The 19,194-nt window shown below is 32.8% G+C and overlaps 1 protein-coding gene across 1 annotated transcript; it reads left to right on the plus strand.

The window, feature by feature from the left end:
- Window positions 1-1,410: 1,410 nt before the first annotated feature.
- On the plus strand, window positions 1,411-18,739 carry LOC136981234 (patched domain-containing protein 3-like). Its single transcript, XM_067277511.1, has 4 exons — window positions 1,411-1,552; window positions 12,679-13,701; window positions 13,771-14,079; window positions 17,193-18,739. The coding sequence occupies exons 2-4, from the start codon at window positions 12,711-12,713 to the stop codon at window positions 18,461-18,463; spliced, it is 2,571 nt and encodes an 856-aa protein (XP_067133612.1). The 5' UTR covers window positions 1,411-1,552; window positions 12,679-12,710; the 3' UTR covers window positions 18,464-18,739.
- Window positions 18,740-19,194: the final 455 nt, after the last annotated feature.

The raw sequence follows: 19,194 nt of genomic DNA on the forward strand, positions 1-19,194 counted from the left end.
CACAGTGCTGTCCACTTTCAGATCAACTATTAATGAACTGCAATTAATGACCAAGCAAGATAAATTCGATTGTTATTATTCAAGATGAGATAAAGTTTTAAACGAAATTTTAGCATAAATTAAAGCTTATTAAAATTTTAATAAGCTTTGCAGCGTTAAAATTAATATTGATAAATTAAAACATATCAAATAATACTCAGTGGCATAAGTATATACAGAAACATTTAACGATGTTGTAGAACCTGTAGGTGTAATATGGATTGCGTAAAAATAACATATTCGTACATTATATTATCCATTAAAATTATATTACTAACTGTATATAACAATGTAATGAATGGAAAAACGAAGGTACAAAGACGTGTGGTTTGTAATTAAATATATATTGTGAAATTTAGTTCTTGGAATATATAATTTTAGAAATGACATAAATTTTAAAATAAAAGACAAAGAAAATCAGTAACGTAACCAGAAACTTTAAATAGGGGCAACTTTTTTTGCGGTGTTTTGTTATACGAATATATTACAAATAATTACTTTTAACTTTCTCGCTGTTTATATAACAGAGAGAAAGTAGGGTGATCGATCAAAAGATGACCTTCCCCAAGATTTTTACATTTTTGGACTTGGTCCAAATGGAAAAAAAAAGTCTGGGATAATTTCTGTATAATGGATGTTAGTGTGTGTGTGTGTGGGAGTGCGTGATTTGTTCACCCTCTTTGAATCTTAATAATTTCTGTGGAATTTACGAAAATTTCTGAAATTTTGCAGGGCAGTTTGTTAATTAGAAGGGTTGATGCTATTAAAATTTGGTGGTTAAAGGTCGAGCGGTGGGAGAGATAATGGGATCGTGTGTATCTCCAGTAGGGTGGAATTTAATGACGATTTTACTTGTTATTAGCATTTACATTTTTTTTTTTTTTTATTATTATAAAACTCATCCTATTCTCAAAATTAAGTTTTTGTCATTTTAAAATAGTTAAAAATATAAAAAGTTTGTTTTTAGTAAAATATGACAGCAGATTGCGCCACTAAAATTTTAAATGTTGCCGGGAAAGTTGAACAAATCGTTGCTGGTTTATTTTACAATACTAAATTTATAAGTATTGTAAATTTAAGCACATTTATACAAGAATAACCAAGCTTATGCATCGTTTATTATTCTTATTTTTTATTTTCTTTTGAAATTTGACTATTTTTTAAAATTATTTTTAGTGGACACACACCACTTTCCCCCTCCCCTGATTGCGCCACTGAAGATTATTGGTGCATAGTTACGGATAAAAACAAATGAATGTTCTGCTCCTCCAATAGGAAAATGCGTCCGTAAAATAAAAACGAAACGTCGTTATGTTACAAACACGTGATAAATAGAAGGAAAATGACTAAGAATAACAAAATAATATTTAGTGCCTCGACTAAATGAAATGAAAACAGAACTATAAATAATATATTAAAAAGATATTCAAGAAATTACTAAGCTTTTGAGTATTGTAATTTTGTCGAAGAAAATAAATTTATTCTTTCGTTTTCCCTGCCAGCTTTTTAATCGGTAAGTATTTGAAGTCCTAATAAAACACTGATTTAGATTAATTATAAGATGCTTTTCTCTAAATTCAAACCTAGATTAAGTTTAGTGCTAAGTTTCATTATAATATTTAAGATTGAATATATTACAGCATTTCTTCTTTATTTATTACACTTTTGGAATTTGTAAAGATTGATTACTATGAAAACATTATCCAAAAAATTAAACATAAATTTTTTATTATTTGTTCGTATATTTTCTGTTTTGATTTTTCAAATTATTTTATTTTCGATGTTTTTTCCTTAACATTAAAATATATTTTCATAATAAACATTATTTTGTAATTTTTTCAGGGAAAACAAAAGCTTCTTATCATTACAGAAATTCACAGTCTTTAAAAATGTTTATTTCCATTCACAACAAACTCTTTAATTTCATTAATGTTAAATTATATTTATATTATTATTATAAGAGGAAAAAATAGCATTAAAATTTTATTATTATATTAAGAAACAGAATACCTTAGTTTCACTATTTATTCTAATCTTTAATTTTAAAATTTTATAAATCCTATAGAAATCTATAAAAATCCTATAAATTCCTATAGAAATTTGATCATTTTAAAAATTTCTGCAAATCTTAGATTCATTATTCACTATTGTTTAAAAAATATAATTGTTATTTAAATAAACCTTTGTATAGCTTATTAATTAATACAGGCATATAGTAATACTTTTAAAAATAATTTGAGTAATATCAAATTATTTTTCAGAATCAATAAATTTATGAATTAAAATAAACTTTCGTATAATTCGACTTTTTTTATTTATTATTATTTTTATTATATGGTCTTATATCGATGATTTAGTATTAATGACAATAAATCACATTTTTATAAATTTATTTCTTTCGGTCAATCGATCGTTCATGGTAATTTAAAATAGTGTAGAATATAATTTAAAATTTATTTTTGTATACTAGTACTTTTTTATATATTAACAGGACTTATACTGGATACTATGGATGTAGATATTTAGTCTTACAGACATTTAACTACATTAGGTAAATAAAAAACATTATTTCTGATCTGTAAGACTAAATATCTGCATCCATAGTTTCCAGTATAATAAGTCCTGTTAATATATAAAAAAGTACTAGTATACAAAAATAAATTTTAAATTACGATAGAAAGGCCACAAAGGCATAATAATGAATTAGTGTAGACCAGCGTTTCTCAAAGTGGGCGGTGAGTAAATCTAACGGGCGCTGGAGGCAGGGTACCGAACGGTGACCAAAGGCAAAAGTTGGGGTCACTGACAGCCGTTCCCTTTCCTCTGTTAAACGGATAAGAGGAAACATTGCGTTTAATGATTTCCAGATGTTGAGAACAATGTACGGTAAGGGCACAAAGTGTGAGATTCATAGAAAAGTTTTTCTAAAATATTTCCAATCCTTTCTCACACAAGAGAAAATGAGTTAGGGGGCATTGGGTATAACTTTATGGAACAAAGGGAGCGGTGGATCGAAAAAGTTTGAGAATCACTGGTGTAGACTATAGTTTGTATAATATTACTATCCAATTTAGATCTCTTCTAAAATTGAATTGTCTCTTCTAGAATTTACTTAATTCTTTCTTTTTCTTCCTTACTTTTTCCAAACAATACTTATATAAAGCAAATATAATTTATTCTGAAGTTGTAATACTGAAGCACCAGCAGTCCATGTTTGATAGAGGACCTTCGAATTCTCTTAATTTGCAGGCAAACATTACACTATTTGGAAAATTCGAGTTTTTTAAGAGAGCTTTCTTTTTTTCATACACATAAATTTTTTTTATGAAAACAGGAAGAATTGTGTATGAAAAAAGATGAAAATAGATGAAATAGTAAAAATAGCAGTCATCCTGTTTAAAGAATATAATTCAGATAAAATTGTCGTTTTCCTCCAAATATCTCGTGAGTGTCGTTGCTAATTACGATTTATTTGCACGATAAAAGTATTAATATATTTTGTAAATGAATAAAGACAATTTAATTCCGCAAAACATAAATTATATCACATGATATTATTTATAGACGAAATAATGGAAACGTAAATTTTTGAAAATAAGACAATCATATAATAGGTTGTACTTTTGTATTTCCACGCATGGCTCATTTAACCTTAAATAAAATGTACAGACATTATACTTACTTAAATACACTTACATCAAAATGCACGGACAATAGATTTAAATGCAACTGTAAAGATAGAAATGGAAATGCACTTAAGCTTGGCTATTCCAACAGACTATGGCCTACAGCAGTGGTTCCCAACTTTTTCTAATGGCGGTCGCGAACAGGGCAAGTTTGTTTATATTAACATTACATGATGTCTTACGTGTTGCTACTGCCGATATAGATTCACATTATTTGAAAAAAGTTGAAAGTATGGTGAATGAAAATTATATGAATTAGACTTCTAGAAAAAAGTTCTGTTGGCATTATTTTTATTGGATCCTGTTTGCAACCTCTAACATTTCTTCCCTATCTCATGAGATGGAGAATAAAGGTTGGAAACAATGTTGAAGGTTGCAAAAAATTCAACAATAATCATTGTAAAGGGTTATAAATGTATTTGTATTGCTGGGATTTCGAAAAATGCAAACACATCCGTAGAAGTTATTTTAGATTATCTTATATATAAAATTCTCGTGTCACAATGTTAGTTACCTTACTCCTCCGAAACGGCTTTACCGATTTTTACCAAATTTCATATGCATATTCAGTAGGTCTGAGAATCGGCTACTATCTATTTTTCATACCCCTACACCATTTCCCCCTTTCAAAAATATATTTATATATGGATTAAGGCTTTTATGTCCAACAGATGGCGCTAACTTCCGACGACCTAAGTTTGCTTTTCTGTGCGGCATTATGCTTTTCTGTGAGAATGGACTGAAGCAGATCATTTTCTATCTATCTATATAAATAAAATATAACGTTCGTTTGTTCCTACCGATTCCTTTGAAATTTTGACACAACGTTGCATTCGAATACGCACGTGTTTTTATATAATATACATGTCGAAATTCCCCCAGTGGGGGGAGATGGACGGGATTAAGGCTTACTGTGAAGAACTCGGCTTCTATTTATACTATTTTAGATGCGGTTTTGATTGCGTTTTAATAGGGTACGTCAAGAGAATGTACACTAAGAAGGGATTTTTTGAAATTCCCTCCACGGGAGAAGTGTTATACACTCATAATAGATACATTTTGAGCCACAGCAACGCGTGGCCGGGTCAGCTAGTTTTACATAATATTCTTTTTATCTACTATTGTTTTTACTACTTGCAATGAAATTTAAGGATGCGTGTTGAGAATTTTAAGTAGACGATTATCTTATGTCTTTTCATCCTTGAAATATTTAATGATTGAAAAAAAATGGAACACTTACACAAACATAATTATTATTATAGACAGCTAAAGTTGAATATATTTACTTATTCACTCATTATGAATGTATTAAATTACTGAATTTATTTAAATTTTAATATCTATGTTTTTTCCAAGAAAAGGACACCAAAACTTTTATTTTTTTTACATTTCTTTGTCTTTTAATGAATTGAGCATTACATTATTTAAGTTAAATTTTTTGAAGTGAACTCACTCAGCAAAATTAAATCAGAAACAACCAAACACCTTAAGTTGCTGAGAAAATTTAATAAATAACAAACGTTTTCAGCCAAATCTGTTGGCCATCATCAGGCTAAACATATTCGAATGCAAACACAAAATGGAACAAAAAATTTAAATACAAACAAATAAAATAACGGATAAAATATGCATATAAGAAAGTAAAAAATAAATATAAATAACAAAAAAATATAAAAAATATGTATAGGTTAAATAAATAAATATTAATAAACTACATGAAACTCTAATAAATGCAAGACATGCATTTATCAATAAATTATATGAAATTCTGACAAATATAAGATATGCAGTGATAACAAAATCAAGGCATTAAATTAAGAGCTATCAAACCTCTTAATTAAATATTTCCATGCCGAAGGCAACCCTTCAGCATCCCTGGCATTAATGCAGGCATCATGTAATCTGCTCTTAAATATTTCAATTTTTTCGGCGCAAAACGCTAAAGTCGGTGAATGTACAGGTTTAATAATGTCTGCTTCACCCCACTTGACTACCGAGCCTTCAACCTGCGCCATCTGAGATAGAATTGTGGCGTTAGATCTTTTGTTGATGTTGTATTTGCGCTCCCTCAATCTAATCCCTAAGTTTCTATTAGTAACTCCAATGTAGTTTTTATTAATGCCTAGTTCTTGGTTTTCATAAGGAATTTTGTACACTCCAGCCATTCTTTCTTTATCAATGTGGTCTTTGTCGTTCCTTAATAATTTGTACAGGTTGGGAGCCCTCTTGAAAATTAACTTGGTATTTTTGCGGGCTGAGATTTCCTTCATGATAGCTTCTTTCTTTCTGTCATACGTGAACTTTGTGAATTTGCGGAAATCCCCTCTTTGAGCTTTTGTTTTGTTAATCTTGTAGTTTTTGATTAGTGCGGTTATCATATCCGCCCTGTACCCTAGAGTTCTAGCGAAATGCGATATCCTGTAGATTTCTTTTTGTCTATCAACCACACTACTGCAGTAGAGAGAAGCCCTGTGAACAAGGGCACGGAAAGCAGCCATTTTGTATTGGTAAGGATCATTCGAACGCGACGGAATGTACAAAAGGCTATGCGTTGGTTTTACGTACACTTTAGTGATCAAATGTCCTTCCTTGAATTCAATGTCAATGTCTAAAAAATGTATCCGTGAGGAACACGTCTGTTCAATCTTTAGCATGAGGCCGTCATCGTTGTTGTTGATTCTATTAATAAATTCCTCGATTTTCTGGTCATTTTTCCATATTACAAGGACATCGTCCACGTATCTTTTAAAATACATAATGTCATTCATGAAGCCACAAATAACACTCTTTTCTAACCTTCTCAATACAAGTTCACACAACAATCCTGACATAGGACTTCCCATTGGGACTCCCCTTTTTTGTTTGTATTGACGGCCATTAAAGGCGAAAAAAGATTCATAGCAGACAAGGTTAGCTAGCTCTATCAAATCATTATTGTAATTTGCCAAATCTGGGCTCTTGCTGTGTATGAAATCCAAAAGCGCTACCTTGCATGACTCAGTTTGTATAGAGGGGTATAAGCTCTCGTAGTCCATTACGGTTCCAACCTCATTATCCATTAAAATTAGATCCTGTATCTCATTAACCACATCCCTGGGATCCTTTGCCACATATATGTTATTCTCGAGCTGAGAGGTGAGAAACTTATGTAATCTCTTTTCAAGAAAAAAGGTTGGTCCTCTGCATCTTTCAACTATGGGTCTTACTTCCTTGCCCTCTTTATGGGTTTTGGCAAACGCAAATAATCTCGGCACACCTGGCCTAGGATTCCGACAATTTTTGAGAAAAGGTAATAAATTAGTGATTTTAGCTTTTTCAAGTTTCTTAACTCTTCTGTCGACGCTATCGATAATCTTTTCGTCAACACGCTCGCATTCGGTTTTCTTAATATAGTCATCCAAAGCGTCATTATACGTTTGCCTTTTCATGATGACTAATGTTTTGCTCTTGTCCGCTCTAGTAATCAAATCGTTTTCTCTAAGCCAGCATTTAGTAAGTTTGATGTATTTACCGGCATCACATCCTTTTTTCCAAGCCATCTGGTCTTTAATGACAGTTTTCCATCGGAGGTATTCTTTTTCTAAAGGATCCAGCCCAGATATTTCTCTTTCTATTTCTTGAATTGACGCGTCCCAAGAGTTTGAACTTTCAGGAACATAGTTCGGTCCCCACTTTAGGGACAAGGTAGAAGTCCCGATGAAGATCATGGAGTTTCAGTAGGTCTGAGAATCGGCTACTATCTATTTTTCATACCCCCTACACCATTTCCCCCTTTCAAAAATATATTTATATATGGATTAAGGCTTTTATGTCCAACAGATGGCGCTAACTTCCAACGACCTAAGTTTGCTTTTCTGTGAGGCATTCTGCTTTTCTGTGAGAATGAACTGAAGCAGATCATTTTCTATCTATCTATATAAATAAAATATAACGTTCGTTTGTTCCTACCGATTCCTTTGAAATTTTGACACAACGTTGCATTCGAATACGCACGTGTTTTTATATAATATACATGTAGAAATTCCCCCAGTGGGGGGAGATGGACGGGATTAAGGCTTAGCGTGAAGAACTCGGCTTCTATTATACTATTTTACATGCGGTATTTGGCGTTTTTAATTGCGTTTTAATACGTTACGTCAACAGAATATACACTAAAAAGGGATTTTTCGATATTCCCCAGCGGAAAAAGTGACGGGATTAAGGCTTACTGTGAAGAACTCGGCTTTTATTATACTATTTTAGATGCGTTTTTGATTGCGTTTTAATAGGGTACGTCAAGAGAATGTACACTAAGAAGGGATTTTTTGAAAATCTCCCCACGGGCGAAGTGTTATACATTTATAATAGATACATTTTGAGCCACAACAACGCGTGGCCGGGTCAGCTAGTATTTTTTAAAATTTCATTTCATATTCGAGTTATATATTTTTATTACTCTAAGAATTTCACAATTTAAATGGTTTAACGCAGTGGTTCTTAACCGGTTGTCCGTGGATTACTGGTGGTCCCTGAAAGCACCCGAAGTTGTCCGTGAAGTCATCCTAAAATTATTAAATAAATGACGACGAGTTCTGTCAGTTCAAATTTCAAATACATTTTGCTTATTTAGTGGATTTTTTTGCACAACTAAATAAATTGAACCTTCAACTGCAAGGTTCTGGAAATATGAAATTGGAAGGCACTAGCAATATATTTGCATTTGAAGATAAAATCAGTGCGTTTATCGCTAAAATCGACCTATCGATCAGCAAAGTTGAAAGAGAGAATTTTTCTGCGTTTGATACATTGAACCCTATTATTGACAGACAGTGTGCTGAGATGCCCACCAGTGGCCGAGCGGTTCTGTTGCTAAACGCTGGAAGTTTGGTCGCAGATTCCCGCCGCGTTCGGACAGGGTGGCCACGTGGAGTTTTCCGGGTTTTCTCCACGTTTGTAACACCTGAAGAGGGGCCAGTTTCCTTTAAAAGACCTCCCGGAAGGCATTATTCTCACGCGTAACATCGCGTCCCAGAGACGGCAACGGGAAACCTCTCTGGGTTTAACTTTCCCTAGTAAATATCTTGGCGCGTTATTAACCTTACTAACCTGCGCCAGGTGTCGCCGTAGTCCGGTAACGGATATAGAAGGCACAGAGAAGAAGTGTGCTGAGATTAAAGGGCAAATACAAAAGAACATTACATTCCATTTGCAAAACTTGAAAAATGAATTCAATCGCTATTTTCCTGACTGCAAGGACAAAGGTATTCGGAAACTGATCCGCAATCCTTTCATAGTCAATATTTCTGAGGTGCCGGATGAAATACAAGAAGAGTTAATTGAAATGCAACACGATAGTAACTGCAAAGATACTTTCGAGACAGGAATTAATCTTGAAGATTTTTGGAGCCAAAAAGCTATTGCTTATTCTGAAATTCCAGAAATTGCTTTACGGTACCTAACTTTATTTTCAACCACATATTTATGCGAGCAAGGGTTCTCAGTGCTTTTGATAATTAAAAATAAACATCGAAATCAGTTGGATGCCAGTGCCGACATGCGTTTGGCTTTGAGTAGCACTGAACAAAGAATCCAGCAGTTGGTAAACACTATGCAGTTACAAAAATTGCACTAAAATAATATAATTAATGTAACATTTTCGCAAATAATTTAATACTCTTGGTTCCAAATAATTTTGTTCGTGTTTAATTTATAGAACAACTTTATAAGCACTTATATTACTGCCAAACAGCTCGTGGTCCATGGCAAGAGATAAATTTTGATAAATGATCCCTTATCACTAAAAGGTTAAGAACCACTGGTTTAACACGTTTAAAATTTCAAAGTATAATAAAAAAACAAATAAATATTTAATACTGTTTATCATTACATTGCTGTCTTAAAAAATACGTAATAATTTTTAGTCAAATCTAATTAATTTTGACTTGATTATTTTTTTGAATTATTGACTAAATCGAATCCTTTCTTATTCTGCCTTTAAACCGTATTCAAAAAATCTAGCAACGAATTGCTTAACGCAATAACCAACAAAAACCGAATTATCGGGCTAGAAACGGCTATAATAATAATAATAATTTATAAGATAATTTGGTACTAGAGTTAGGCGTTTTTTTTTTTTTTTTTTTTTTTTTTTTAACTCTTTCCGCCCTGTGGGCACTAAGAGGGCCTCTTTTAGTAGGCCCATTATGGGTTCGGCCAGGCCCACAATGGGGCGACCGGGTGGTGAGGGACGGGGCCCGACATATCCGAACGGACCACCCCCCGAAAAATTCCTGGGGATTATTCGACCCGTTCGGATTCGATCCCGGGTCCCCCAGAGCGGTAGGCTGCCACCTTTACCGCTCGGCCATCCGGCCGTCAGAGTTAGGCGTTAGGCGCCATCTCTTGCTACATTTAAGGCTGTACTATAGATTACTACCTATGCAATTTAGGGACTTTGAGTATACATTTGAACTCAGGAGACCGAGATGAGCAACGATACCCTACTTTTGGACCGGAGACCAAAAATAAGAAAGTTATAATATTTACGATTTCTTGCCTTTCACAGTGCATTTCACGGCATTTCAGATTTTTCCGCCGCCTAGCAGTGACGGTCATCTCCCGGAGGGATAGGTTAGGTTTGTTGGATAAGCCGCGATAGCAAGCGTAGTACTAGCCGAGCGCGAGGGTGTGCGAAAAGGACTTAATTCCAACTGCAGACGATCAGTGTGCTCGTGAATCAACATCTGCCTCTGTTGAAGGTGGCCGACTTATTGGACTGCCTGTTAAACACGCGATAGGCTTAGCGGAGGCAGCGACGCGACTCCCGATCTTCGCGCGATCGCCGGAAAAAAGTATGATAACTTTCTTATTTTTCGTCTCTGGTCCAAAAGTAGAGTATCGTTGAACTCATCTCGGTCCCCTCAGTTCAGATATATACTCAAAATCCCAAAGGTGGTAATGTATAGTATCCCCAAATTTAATAATTATAATTTTAATTAAATAATTCAAATAATTTAGAACTAACTGGAAGAAAAGAATCGGCCCAAAGCGGGACCGATGGTCATAACGTAAGCTTATATGTACTGGAAGAGGAGATCGGACCGTAGATCCGGGTAGCGTAACTGGCAATGCCCGCACGGTAAGCGGGAATTCCGGGTTCGAGTTCCGCCTCGGGCCGATTCTTTTCATCCAGTTTAATCTAAATTAATTAATTAAATATTATAATTATTAATTATAATAACAGATGGCGCCTAACGTTTAACTCTTTTTTTTTTTAACTCTTTCTGCCCTGTGGGCACTAAGAGGGCCTCTTTTAGTAGGTCCATTATGGGTTCGGCCGGGCCCACAATGGGGCGACCGGGTGGTGAGGGACGGGGCCCGACATATCCGAACGGACCACCCCCCCGAAAAATTCCTGGGGATTATTCGACCCGTTCGGATTCGATCCCGGGTCTCCCAGAGCAGTAGGCTGCCACCTTTACCGCTCGGCCATCCGGCCGTCAACGTTTAACTCTAGTGCCAAATTTATTTCTAATCTATTCGCATTTTTCAGCGGATGCTCGCCGTCTGATGTTTAAAAACAAAACTATTCTATCTGTATCGTTTGATTAATTCTTGTGTATTATCAGCAGTAAAGATGAATAACAATAGAAAAAGCAAAGCTTTCTGTCGCGTTCCAAATTGCAATTTCAAAGATTTATGGGAGCCTAATATAAGTTTTCATCTTTTCCCACATGAAAAACATGATTATTCGGAAATCGGTCGGTTATATTTATGAGCTTCTCCGAATTGTGAAAGGGTTGATTAGACTTAAGAATTGCGGTTTCCCGATTGTCCAACTTTACACGAACAAGTTATGCTATCAATTTTAAAAGATATTTTCTTAAAGTTAAAAATGCCAGTTATTTTATGTGGAACACAGGGTCGGATTTAAGCATTTCGAAGCCCTAAGCTGAACTCTGTAAGTCCCCTTACTAACCCTTCACAATTTTAGAAGTCAATCATAAAAAGGAAAAAACTAAATCAGACTATCTCTCTGATTCAATACGGTTGTTGGAAGAAAAAGATGTGAGGTTTCACTAGTCTTCTGTTTTATAACTGAATTTAATTAAATTTTTATACCCATTCCATTAAAAATCTTTTTTAAAATTGGTTTTATCAATTTTTTTTAATAAAAATACCTTATGTTAATTCTTAGAAAACAATTAATGAAATACTACACAAAATAAAAAGAAAAGTATATTGTTGGTTTGTAAAAAAAATGTTTATTTCAAAATTCGACTTTAATTTTTTTTTTTTTTTTTTTTTTTTGTACAAATGTTTGAGGTTCCTTGAATGTCGAAGCCTAAGCAACAATTTACATAGGTTTTTACTTGTAAATCTAACCCTGATAGGACAATGTCAAAGCTGATGTTTTTAACACAAAGGGCACAAATATGTATAGAACGATCTCGCTCACTTGTTTCGATACCACATAATGATGTATCCAGCTAGCAATAATTGTTCTGCTACTATAAAATTTCTCGATAAACAGTTACAAGCAGCATATATCATTATATCGGACAGTAATATATGATATTACATTACTAGTTACGAGCTACCCACATAAAGTAGCCATTTTGTAAAAATTCAGCGCCCTCTATAGTTCATGAAAAACGAGTTATCCAAAATTTAGCCCGATCATTTACGGCAGTTGTTGGTATATTTGCTTATGATATCGAATTTCGTTTGATGTATGTTTATTTTAAAAATTATGGTGTGTTAGGAATCTTATTAAATTCAAAGGATTTCTCTAATCCAAAAAGATTGGTGTATTATAATATATTAATCTAGTAATAGGATATACATAAATGTTATTATTCTCATAGTACGATAATTTAAACTAAAATATTTTTATAATCATTATGAAAAACTGTTAAAATAAGTTTTTCACTTTTAAGTTCATATTTGATTTAATAAAGTATATTTTTTACAGATAAGTAAAAAAAAAATTTCTAAATACTCAAAATGAAACTTGATTGCTTAAGAAGATGTCTTTCATTCGCCTTCAGGAAATTAGGACGGATCATCGGTCAACATCCTTATTATTTTATAATACTCCCGGTTTTACTCTCCACTTCACTCTCAGTATTTATTCATAAACTAAAATCTAGTAAAAGTATGGATGAACTTTTAATCGCCGATGAAGGTAAATTTTATAATACGATGAAATTCGTAAAAAAGATGTTTTACTTTAATACTTCTGAGTTTATCGATCAAATGAGATTAGTTCGCATACCAAAATCTGTATATGTGTTGTTTTTAAAGAAAGGGGGTGGTAACATGCTGGAAAAAGATATCTTACTAGAGCTAAAACTGGCTGATGAAATAATAAAAAATATCACAATTCGTCACGAAAACCGAGAAATCGGATATTCTGAAATTTGCGGGATAGTAAATGGTAAATGCTACGAAAATCCTATTCTGCGGCTGAATATAGATGATATTGTTACTAAAAGAAAAAGATTTAAATATCCTGTTGAGATGGACCCAGTTACTTATTCCTACGAAATTTACAGTTTAAATGTAGGTGGAGTCACCGTAGACAAAAATGATTTTGTGGAAAGAGCCGAAGCATTAGGTTTAATGTATTTTGCTGATTATAGCTCCGAAGAAAAAATTCAATGGATCGAAGAATGGAAACTTGCGGCGTACAAAAAAATTCAAAATTATCATTTTAAACATATTAAATCTTATAGCCATTATTTCTGGGAGTCTGAAGATTACGTTAAATTTCTATTTGAGACCACAAAACCGATGATAGGCGGTGTTATAGGTTTTGTTTGTGTATTCGCCGTCATAACCTGCATGAGTAATAGCTGGGTAAGAAGCAAACCTATGTTGGGAGTTGCGAGTGTTATATCAGCTGGTCTAGCGATTGCTTCTTCATTCGGATTGATGTCGGCTTTCGGCATGGATTACTCATATTGGAACATCACTATCCCTTTTCTAGTTATCGGTAAGTCACGTCATATTATTTATATAATAGTAATAAATTGACAATTTAATAAAAGATTATATTTTGTAGTAACCGAAATAGATGATGCATTTGTATTAATTGCCTGTTGGAGAATTACTAATCCTCAAGATAAAGTTCATAAACGGATGGAAGATGCGTTTTCGGAAGCAGGAGTTTCTATAACTTTAACTTCTATTACAAACATATTATCGTATTGCATCGGGTTGTTGGCTGCCTTTCCTCTTATTAGATTATTTTGTATCTATTCTGCAACTTGTATATTTTTCACTTTTCTGTATCAAGTTACATTTTTCGGTGGATGTATGGCGTTAAGTGGGTACAGAGAAGAAAAGAGTCTTCAAGCTCTCAAGTTTACTGGTAACTATAAGATTTTTATTTGATATTAAATTTCTTATTCTGTTAAAAATATTAAATCATTTTCCAGAAAAATATTTCACTACGTCGTATCTTGTTTTGTTTTCCTTTCGGATTATTGTCCGGTAAAAAATACAAATTTTGTAAAAAGTCTATGTTGTGGAACTGTATTACAATTTTTCCTATATCTGATTAATTGCAATTTAATAACACTTTATAGTAAATATTTTTTATATTTCGTTGGCCATTTTAGAGTTATATTTATTATGCACTTCAATTTATACTTATATTGTCAGCTAAAAAAGTATTTTAGAAATAAAAAATGATGTAATAATTTAAATAATATAAAAAAGTTATAGTCAATAATAGATTAGATGTAACATATGAAAGATCTATCGTAAATAAAAAATAAGGGGGTGGCTTGTTCCGGATATGTTACACTTCGTCCCTCACCATCTAACCGTCCCATAATGGGCCAGGCTGAACTCATGATAAATATGATTAAAAGGTCGTCTTAATGCCACAGAGCTGAGAGTTTTTTGTTTAGTTTTTTATTTTTGGCTATTTTGAGTAAAAGCATCGCTTTCATCCTTTTTATCTTAATTTATTTATTCTTACTTATACTTTATTTCAGTCATACAAACAACATATTCATGAAATTTTTAATTAGTGCGCTATTTTCTAGGAAAAAGTATAACTTCTTCAATCCAAATTTCTATATGCAACAAAATAAAATATATACGAGCTATAATGCAACTAATATTATTTTTTAAAAAATAGAATTATTATTTTGTCGTAAGTTATACGTTAAAAGTAACATTGTTTTAGTCACGTCCGAGTTTTAGTTTTAGTAATCTAAAACTACACAGGTTGTTGGGCTGCAATATATTCCCCACCGTCGTCTGTCTGACCCTCATTAATATCGAGAATGGAGTTAGATAAAAGTCGAGACCAGATACGGAAAGCTTAAAGGCCAGAGGCACCAATTAACTATAATATTCACGGATAATTAACTATAACTATAATTATCCATGGATATTATTGTTAATTGGGGCCTCCGGCTTTTAAACTTTCCATATCTGGTCTCGATTTTCATCTATCTACCTCCGTTGTCAAGATTAAGTAAGGACAGACAGCCAGACAGATTCCAGGGAATTTATAAATCTAAAATTTAAAAATTTAAACTTTTGAACAGAAAACGGGTGTACTATAGATTACCCCCTATGGAATTTCAGGACTTTGATTATATATTGGAACTCAGGGGACCGAGACGAGTTCAACGGTACCCTATTTTTGGACTGGAGACGAAAAATAAAAATGTTATCATACTTTTTCACTTACCATACTTTTTTAATGCTCTCATGAAGACGGCACCATAGTTGCTAGTACTGCCATCTTGCGGTAAAGTCTGCAAACCATGACGTCGGACTACGGTCATCTCCAGTAGGGTTAAACACGCGATACGAGAGCGGAGAGAGCGACGCGACTTCCGGTCATCGCGCGATCGCCATTTCCGTAAATGTTACTTAAGGCAGCGAACGTGGTGGCCGTTCCGACTGTTCGTGCTCTCGACTGACCTCCCGGAGGGGAGCCGACGGCAGGCCGCCATGTGCTAAACGTCACTAGTTATTGATTCACGGTAGTTATTGAACAAAGTAAAAAAAGGGGGAAAACGTCTACTAAAGACAATTTTAACGGCAAGCGACGCGACTCCCGATCGCGATAGCGAGGCCGACTTAGCGGAGAGAGCGACGCGACTCCCTATCATCGCGCGATCGCCGGAAGAAAGTATGATAACTTTTTTATTTTTCGTCTCTGGTCCAAAAGTAGGGTATCGTTGAACTCGTCTCGGTCCCCTCAGTTCAGATATATACTCAAAGTTCCGAAATTCCATAGATAGTAATCTATAGTATCCCCAGAAAACATAAAAATTAATAGTTATTAATGTTGTTCTCAAACGTATTCTAATTATAGCGTTTACATTAATAGTGCTTTAATTTATAAGTTATATGATATAATTTAATTAGACAGAATACTAATTCTCAAGTCAAATCTAATTTACTCAAAACCAATATAGAGGCAAAAAATTATGCAAATTCAAAGTATAAAACTTCTATTTAAGCGGCAATTACTATAATAAGCAGTAAAAATCTATTTAATTCTCTTCGCTCCGCACAGAATAAATTTTAATTTTATTGCAACCTAGTTCAGAAACACAATAATGTCTCTATAAACTTTTCATTCAAATTAACAACCTTCCATATATAATGATTCAAATATTTGACTGGATTCACGATTTAAACTACCAAATCTTAATCTCAGAATTGTTTACTTCGATTCTGTCTCGTTGTTTTAAATATTATAATGGTATTGCACTGAACATTGTTACTGGAAAGTACTCAGTGGCTCTTGTGACATATTTCAATATTCGGTGATTGGCGATTTTTGTAACTACGGCAAAGAATCAACCATAAAAATACCATCTGTAATTACAAAAATTCGCATACTTACAAGGGACTGCCGAGAGCTCGTATAAGGATCGTGGTAGAGCAGGTCTTTTAAATCCTTTGTTTTCTGGACAAATGAAATACAATGTTTTTCATTTATTTAATGAAAAACATTGTATTTCATTTGTCATACAATGTTTTTCATTTATTTAATGAAACCTAGAAATCCGTAATGATTCCAAATTTTTTGTTAGTAAAAATAACATTAATTTTACAGGATTTGGAATCATTACGGATTTCTAGGTTTTCTCTGGACCAGGGGAAAATTCCTAGATTTCCTCTCGATATCCTCATACATTCCTCGCCTTATGGCATTACTCTGTATTGTGTAAATAAGTGAACAAGAAAAGATGAATGAATGAATATAACAATATAAATTAGCATTTAAATTTAACCTTTTGAAAATTCTTTCAAAGACAAAATTTAAAAAAAATTGTCATTCATCTTTATATATTTCGTAGAAACATGTAAAACACATAACAAGAGCATGCAAAAGAATTTCTGTTACATAATGTTCTAAACATATTTATATATTTATTATCTTAATAGATTAATCTACTAGATTAATTTAAAGCATTGAATATTAAATTTTTATTTTATTTTTTGCAGCATCTCTGGAAAACACTACCACTCTCCACGAAAGTTTAAAGGAAGAACCTATCATGAAGTTTTTTAGAGATAAAATAGGAAAATTTATATCGAATCCAATATCAAAAATTGTGATCATTACATTGTATTTTCTTAATTTATCATTTGGCATTTGGGGAGCATATTCTATTAGAAATGGTTTAGATTTGAGGATTGTATATCAAGATGATTCGCCTATAACGCAAACAACTCTTACTCTTTATAAGTATTTTACGCGCCATCCTTTTGCTTTTCAAATAATTATCAATAAAACGTTAGATTATTCGAACACAAAAGTTCAAGAATCAGTAGAAGCTCTTCTACGAAAATTTGAATCTCATCCACACGTTGCAGATACACGTTTTACAGCTTCTTGGTTAAAATATTATAAAGATTTTCAAAGCCATCCTATTGCCAAGTATTCTTTGAGTGGATATAATATGTCAGTCAAGCAAGACTTTATCGATGGACTGCGCTTTGTATTCTTTAGGTTCAAAGCTGCCGAGCATTTTTCCAACGATGTTATCTTTTCTGACGATGGATCCGAAATATTGTGCAGCAGATTTTTTGTTTTAGCTAAAGACATAGCGGGTAGGGAAAACGAAATAAAAATATTAAGAGAGTTGTGGGAGATTGCCGAAGAATCGCCATTTCCAGTTTTAGTGCATTGCATCTTATCGGATATGATCGAGCAGGGAGTAATTATCGCTCGAACGGTTTACGAATTATTTTTGATCACAGCAGTTTTGATAATTTTTCTATTCATCTTGTTTGTACCTAAGGGAATTTGCGCATTTTTAGTTTCCATTTCAGTTATTTCTACCATGATCGAAACTTTAGGATATATGTCATTTTGGGGAGTCAATCTCGATGTTGTCTCAGCTATGAGTCTTATTCTCTGTGTGGGATTCTGTTTAAATTATCCAGCTCATATATCTTACGCGTACGTCACGTCAGCGTGCAAAAGTCCAAATGAAAAATTGAAAGATTCTTTATATCGTATTGGTTTTCCAATATTACAAGGATCTTTATCCACTATCTTAGGTATATTTTTTATATTCAAACAGGAATATGGATTTTTCACATTTGTTAAAATTGTTTGTCTTATAGCCATAGAAACTGCTTTTCACGCTTTGCTGTTTATTCCTGTTATTCATTCCCTTATAAGTTCTTGTTGCATTAAGAAAAAATCTACAAAATTTTTTCCAGAGGAATTCGATTTACTTTCAAATAAAAATGAATCCACTAAATAAATAGGCAGAATTTCATTTATACCTCCCTAAATTTTTTTCTTTGTTGTATTCTTTCATTCTAATTTGACTTAATGGAATGCAATTTTGATTCTCGATATCATGTGGAATCTATTAATGCAATTATGACAAATTTTTAAAAAATGTTAGAAAATAAAATAAAAACAATTAGATGGTTTGATATCACTTTTGTATTCTATAAGAAGTGTTAGAAATTAAATATTATAAAAAAACAAATCATTAAATGTATATAATCACGTAGCCATTAAATATTCTAAAAAAGTCATTTAAATTTTATTATTAACATTATAAATGACAATTATTGTTTATGAAATTTTCCAATAAAATACAGGCCTATATGTCACTCCAAATAGGCAAAGAATTACATAATTCGTGAAATTGGCAGTTGATGTGCCCATTTCACGAATTAGGCAAAATTTCTGTCTGTTTTATTAAAATTGGCTACTTTTGACTTGTCTATTTTATGAAAATGTCTTTTATATTTTTCAATAAAATACAGACATTTGTTTCGCTCTTTGACTTACGGCTTAGAAAACGTTAGGCAAAGATTTATTTTAGCATCACATTCTTACTTAATGGTTTTATACTTCCTAATGGTGTTTATTACGTACAGTACAGTACGTGTTAAGTTAAATGCTAGAATAAGACTTAAGCATATATAATGAAAAGTAAGTGCTCACAGCAAAAACTTAAAACACTCCAAACCAAAGTGA

This window comes from Centruroides vittatus, unplaced genomic scaffold, assembly GCF_030686945.1.
Source record: "Centruroides vittatus isolate TY-2023 unplaced genomic scaffold, ASM3068694v2 contig_749, whole genome shotgun sequence".
In the NCBI taxonomy this organism is placed as follows: Eukaryota; Metazoa; Arthropoda; class Arachnida; order Scorpiones; family Buthidae; genus Centruroides; species Centruroides vittatus.

Excerpts from the sequence above, each read along its gene's own strand:
- LOC136981234 (XM_067277511.1), top strand. The coding sequence starts at position 12,711 with ATGAAACTTGATTGCTTAAGAAGATGTCTTTCATTCGCCTTCAGGAAA. Across the intron at positions 13,702-13,770 it reads TATCCCTTTTCTAGTTATCG|TAACCGAAATAGATGATGCA; the intron begins GTAAGTCACGTC and ends TATATTTTGTAG. Across the intron at positions 14,080-17,192 it reads TCAAGCTCTCAAGTTTACTG|CATCTCTGGAAAACACTACC; the intron begins GTAACTATAAGA and ends TATTTTTTGCAG.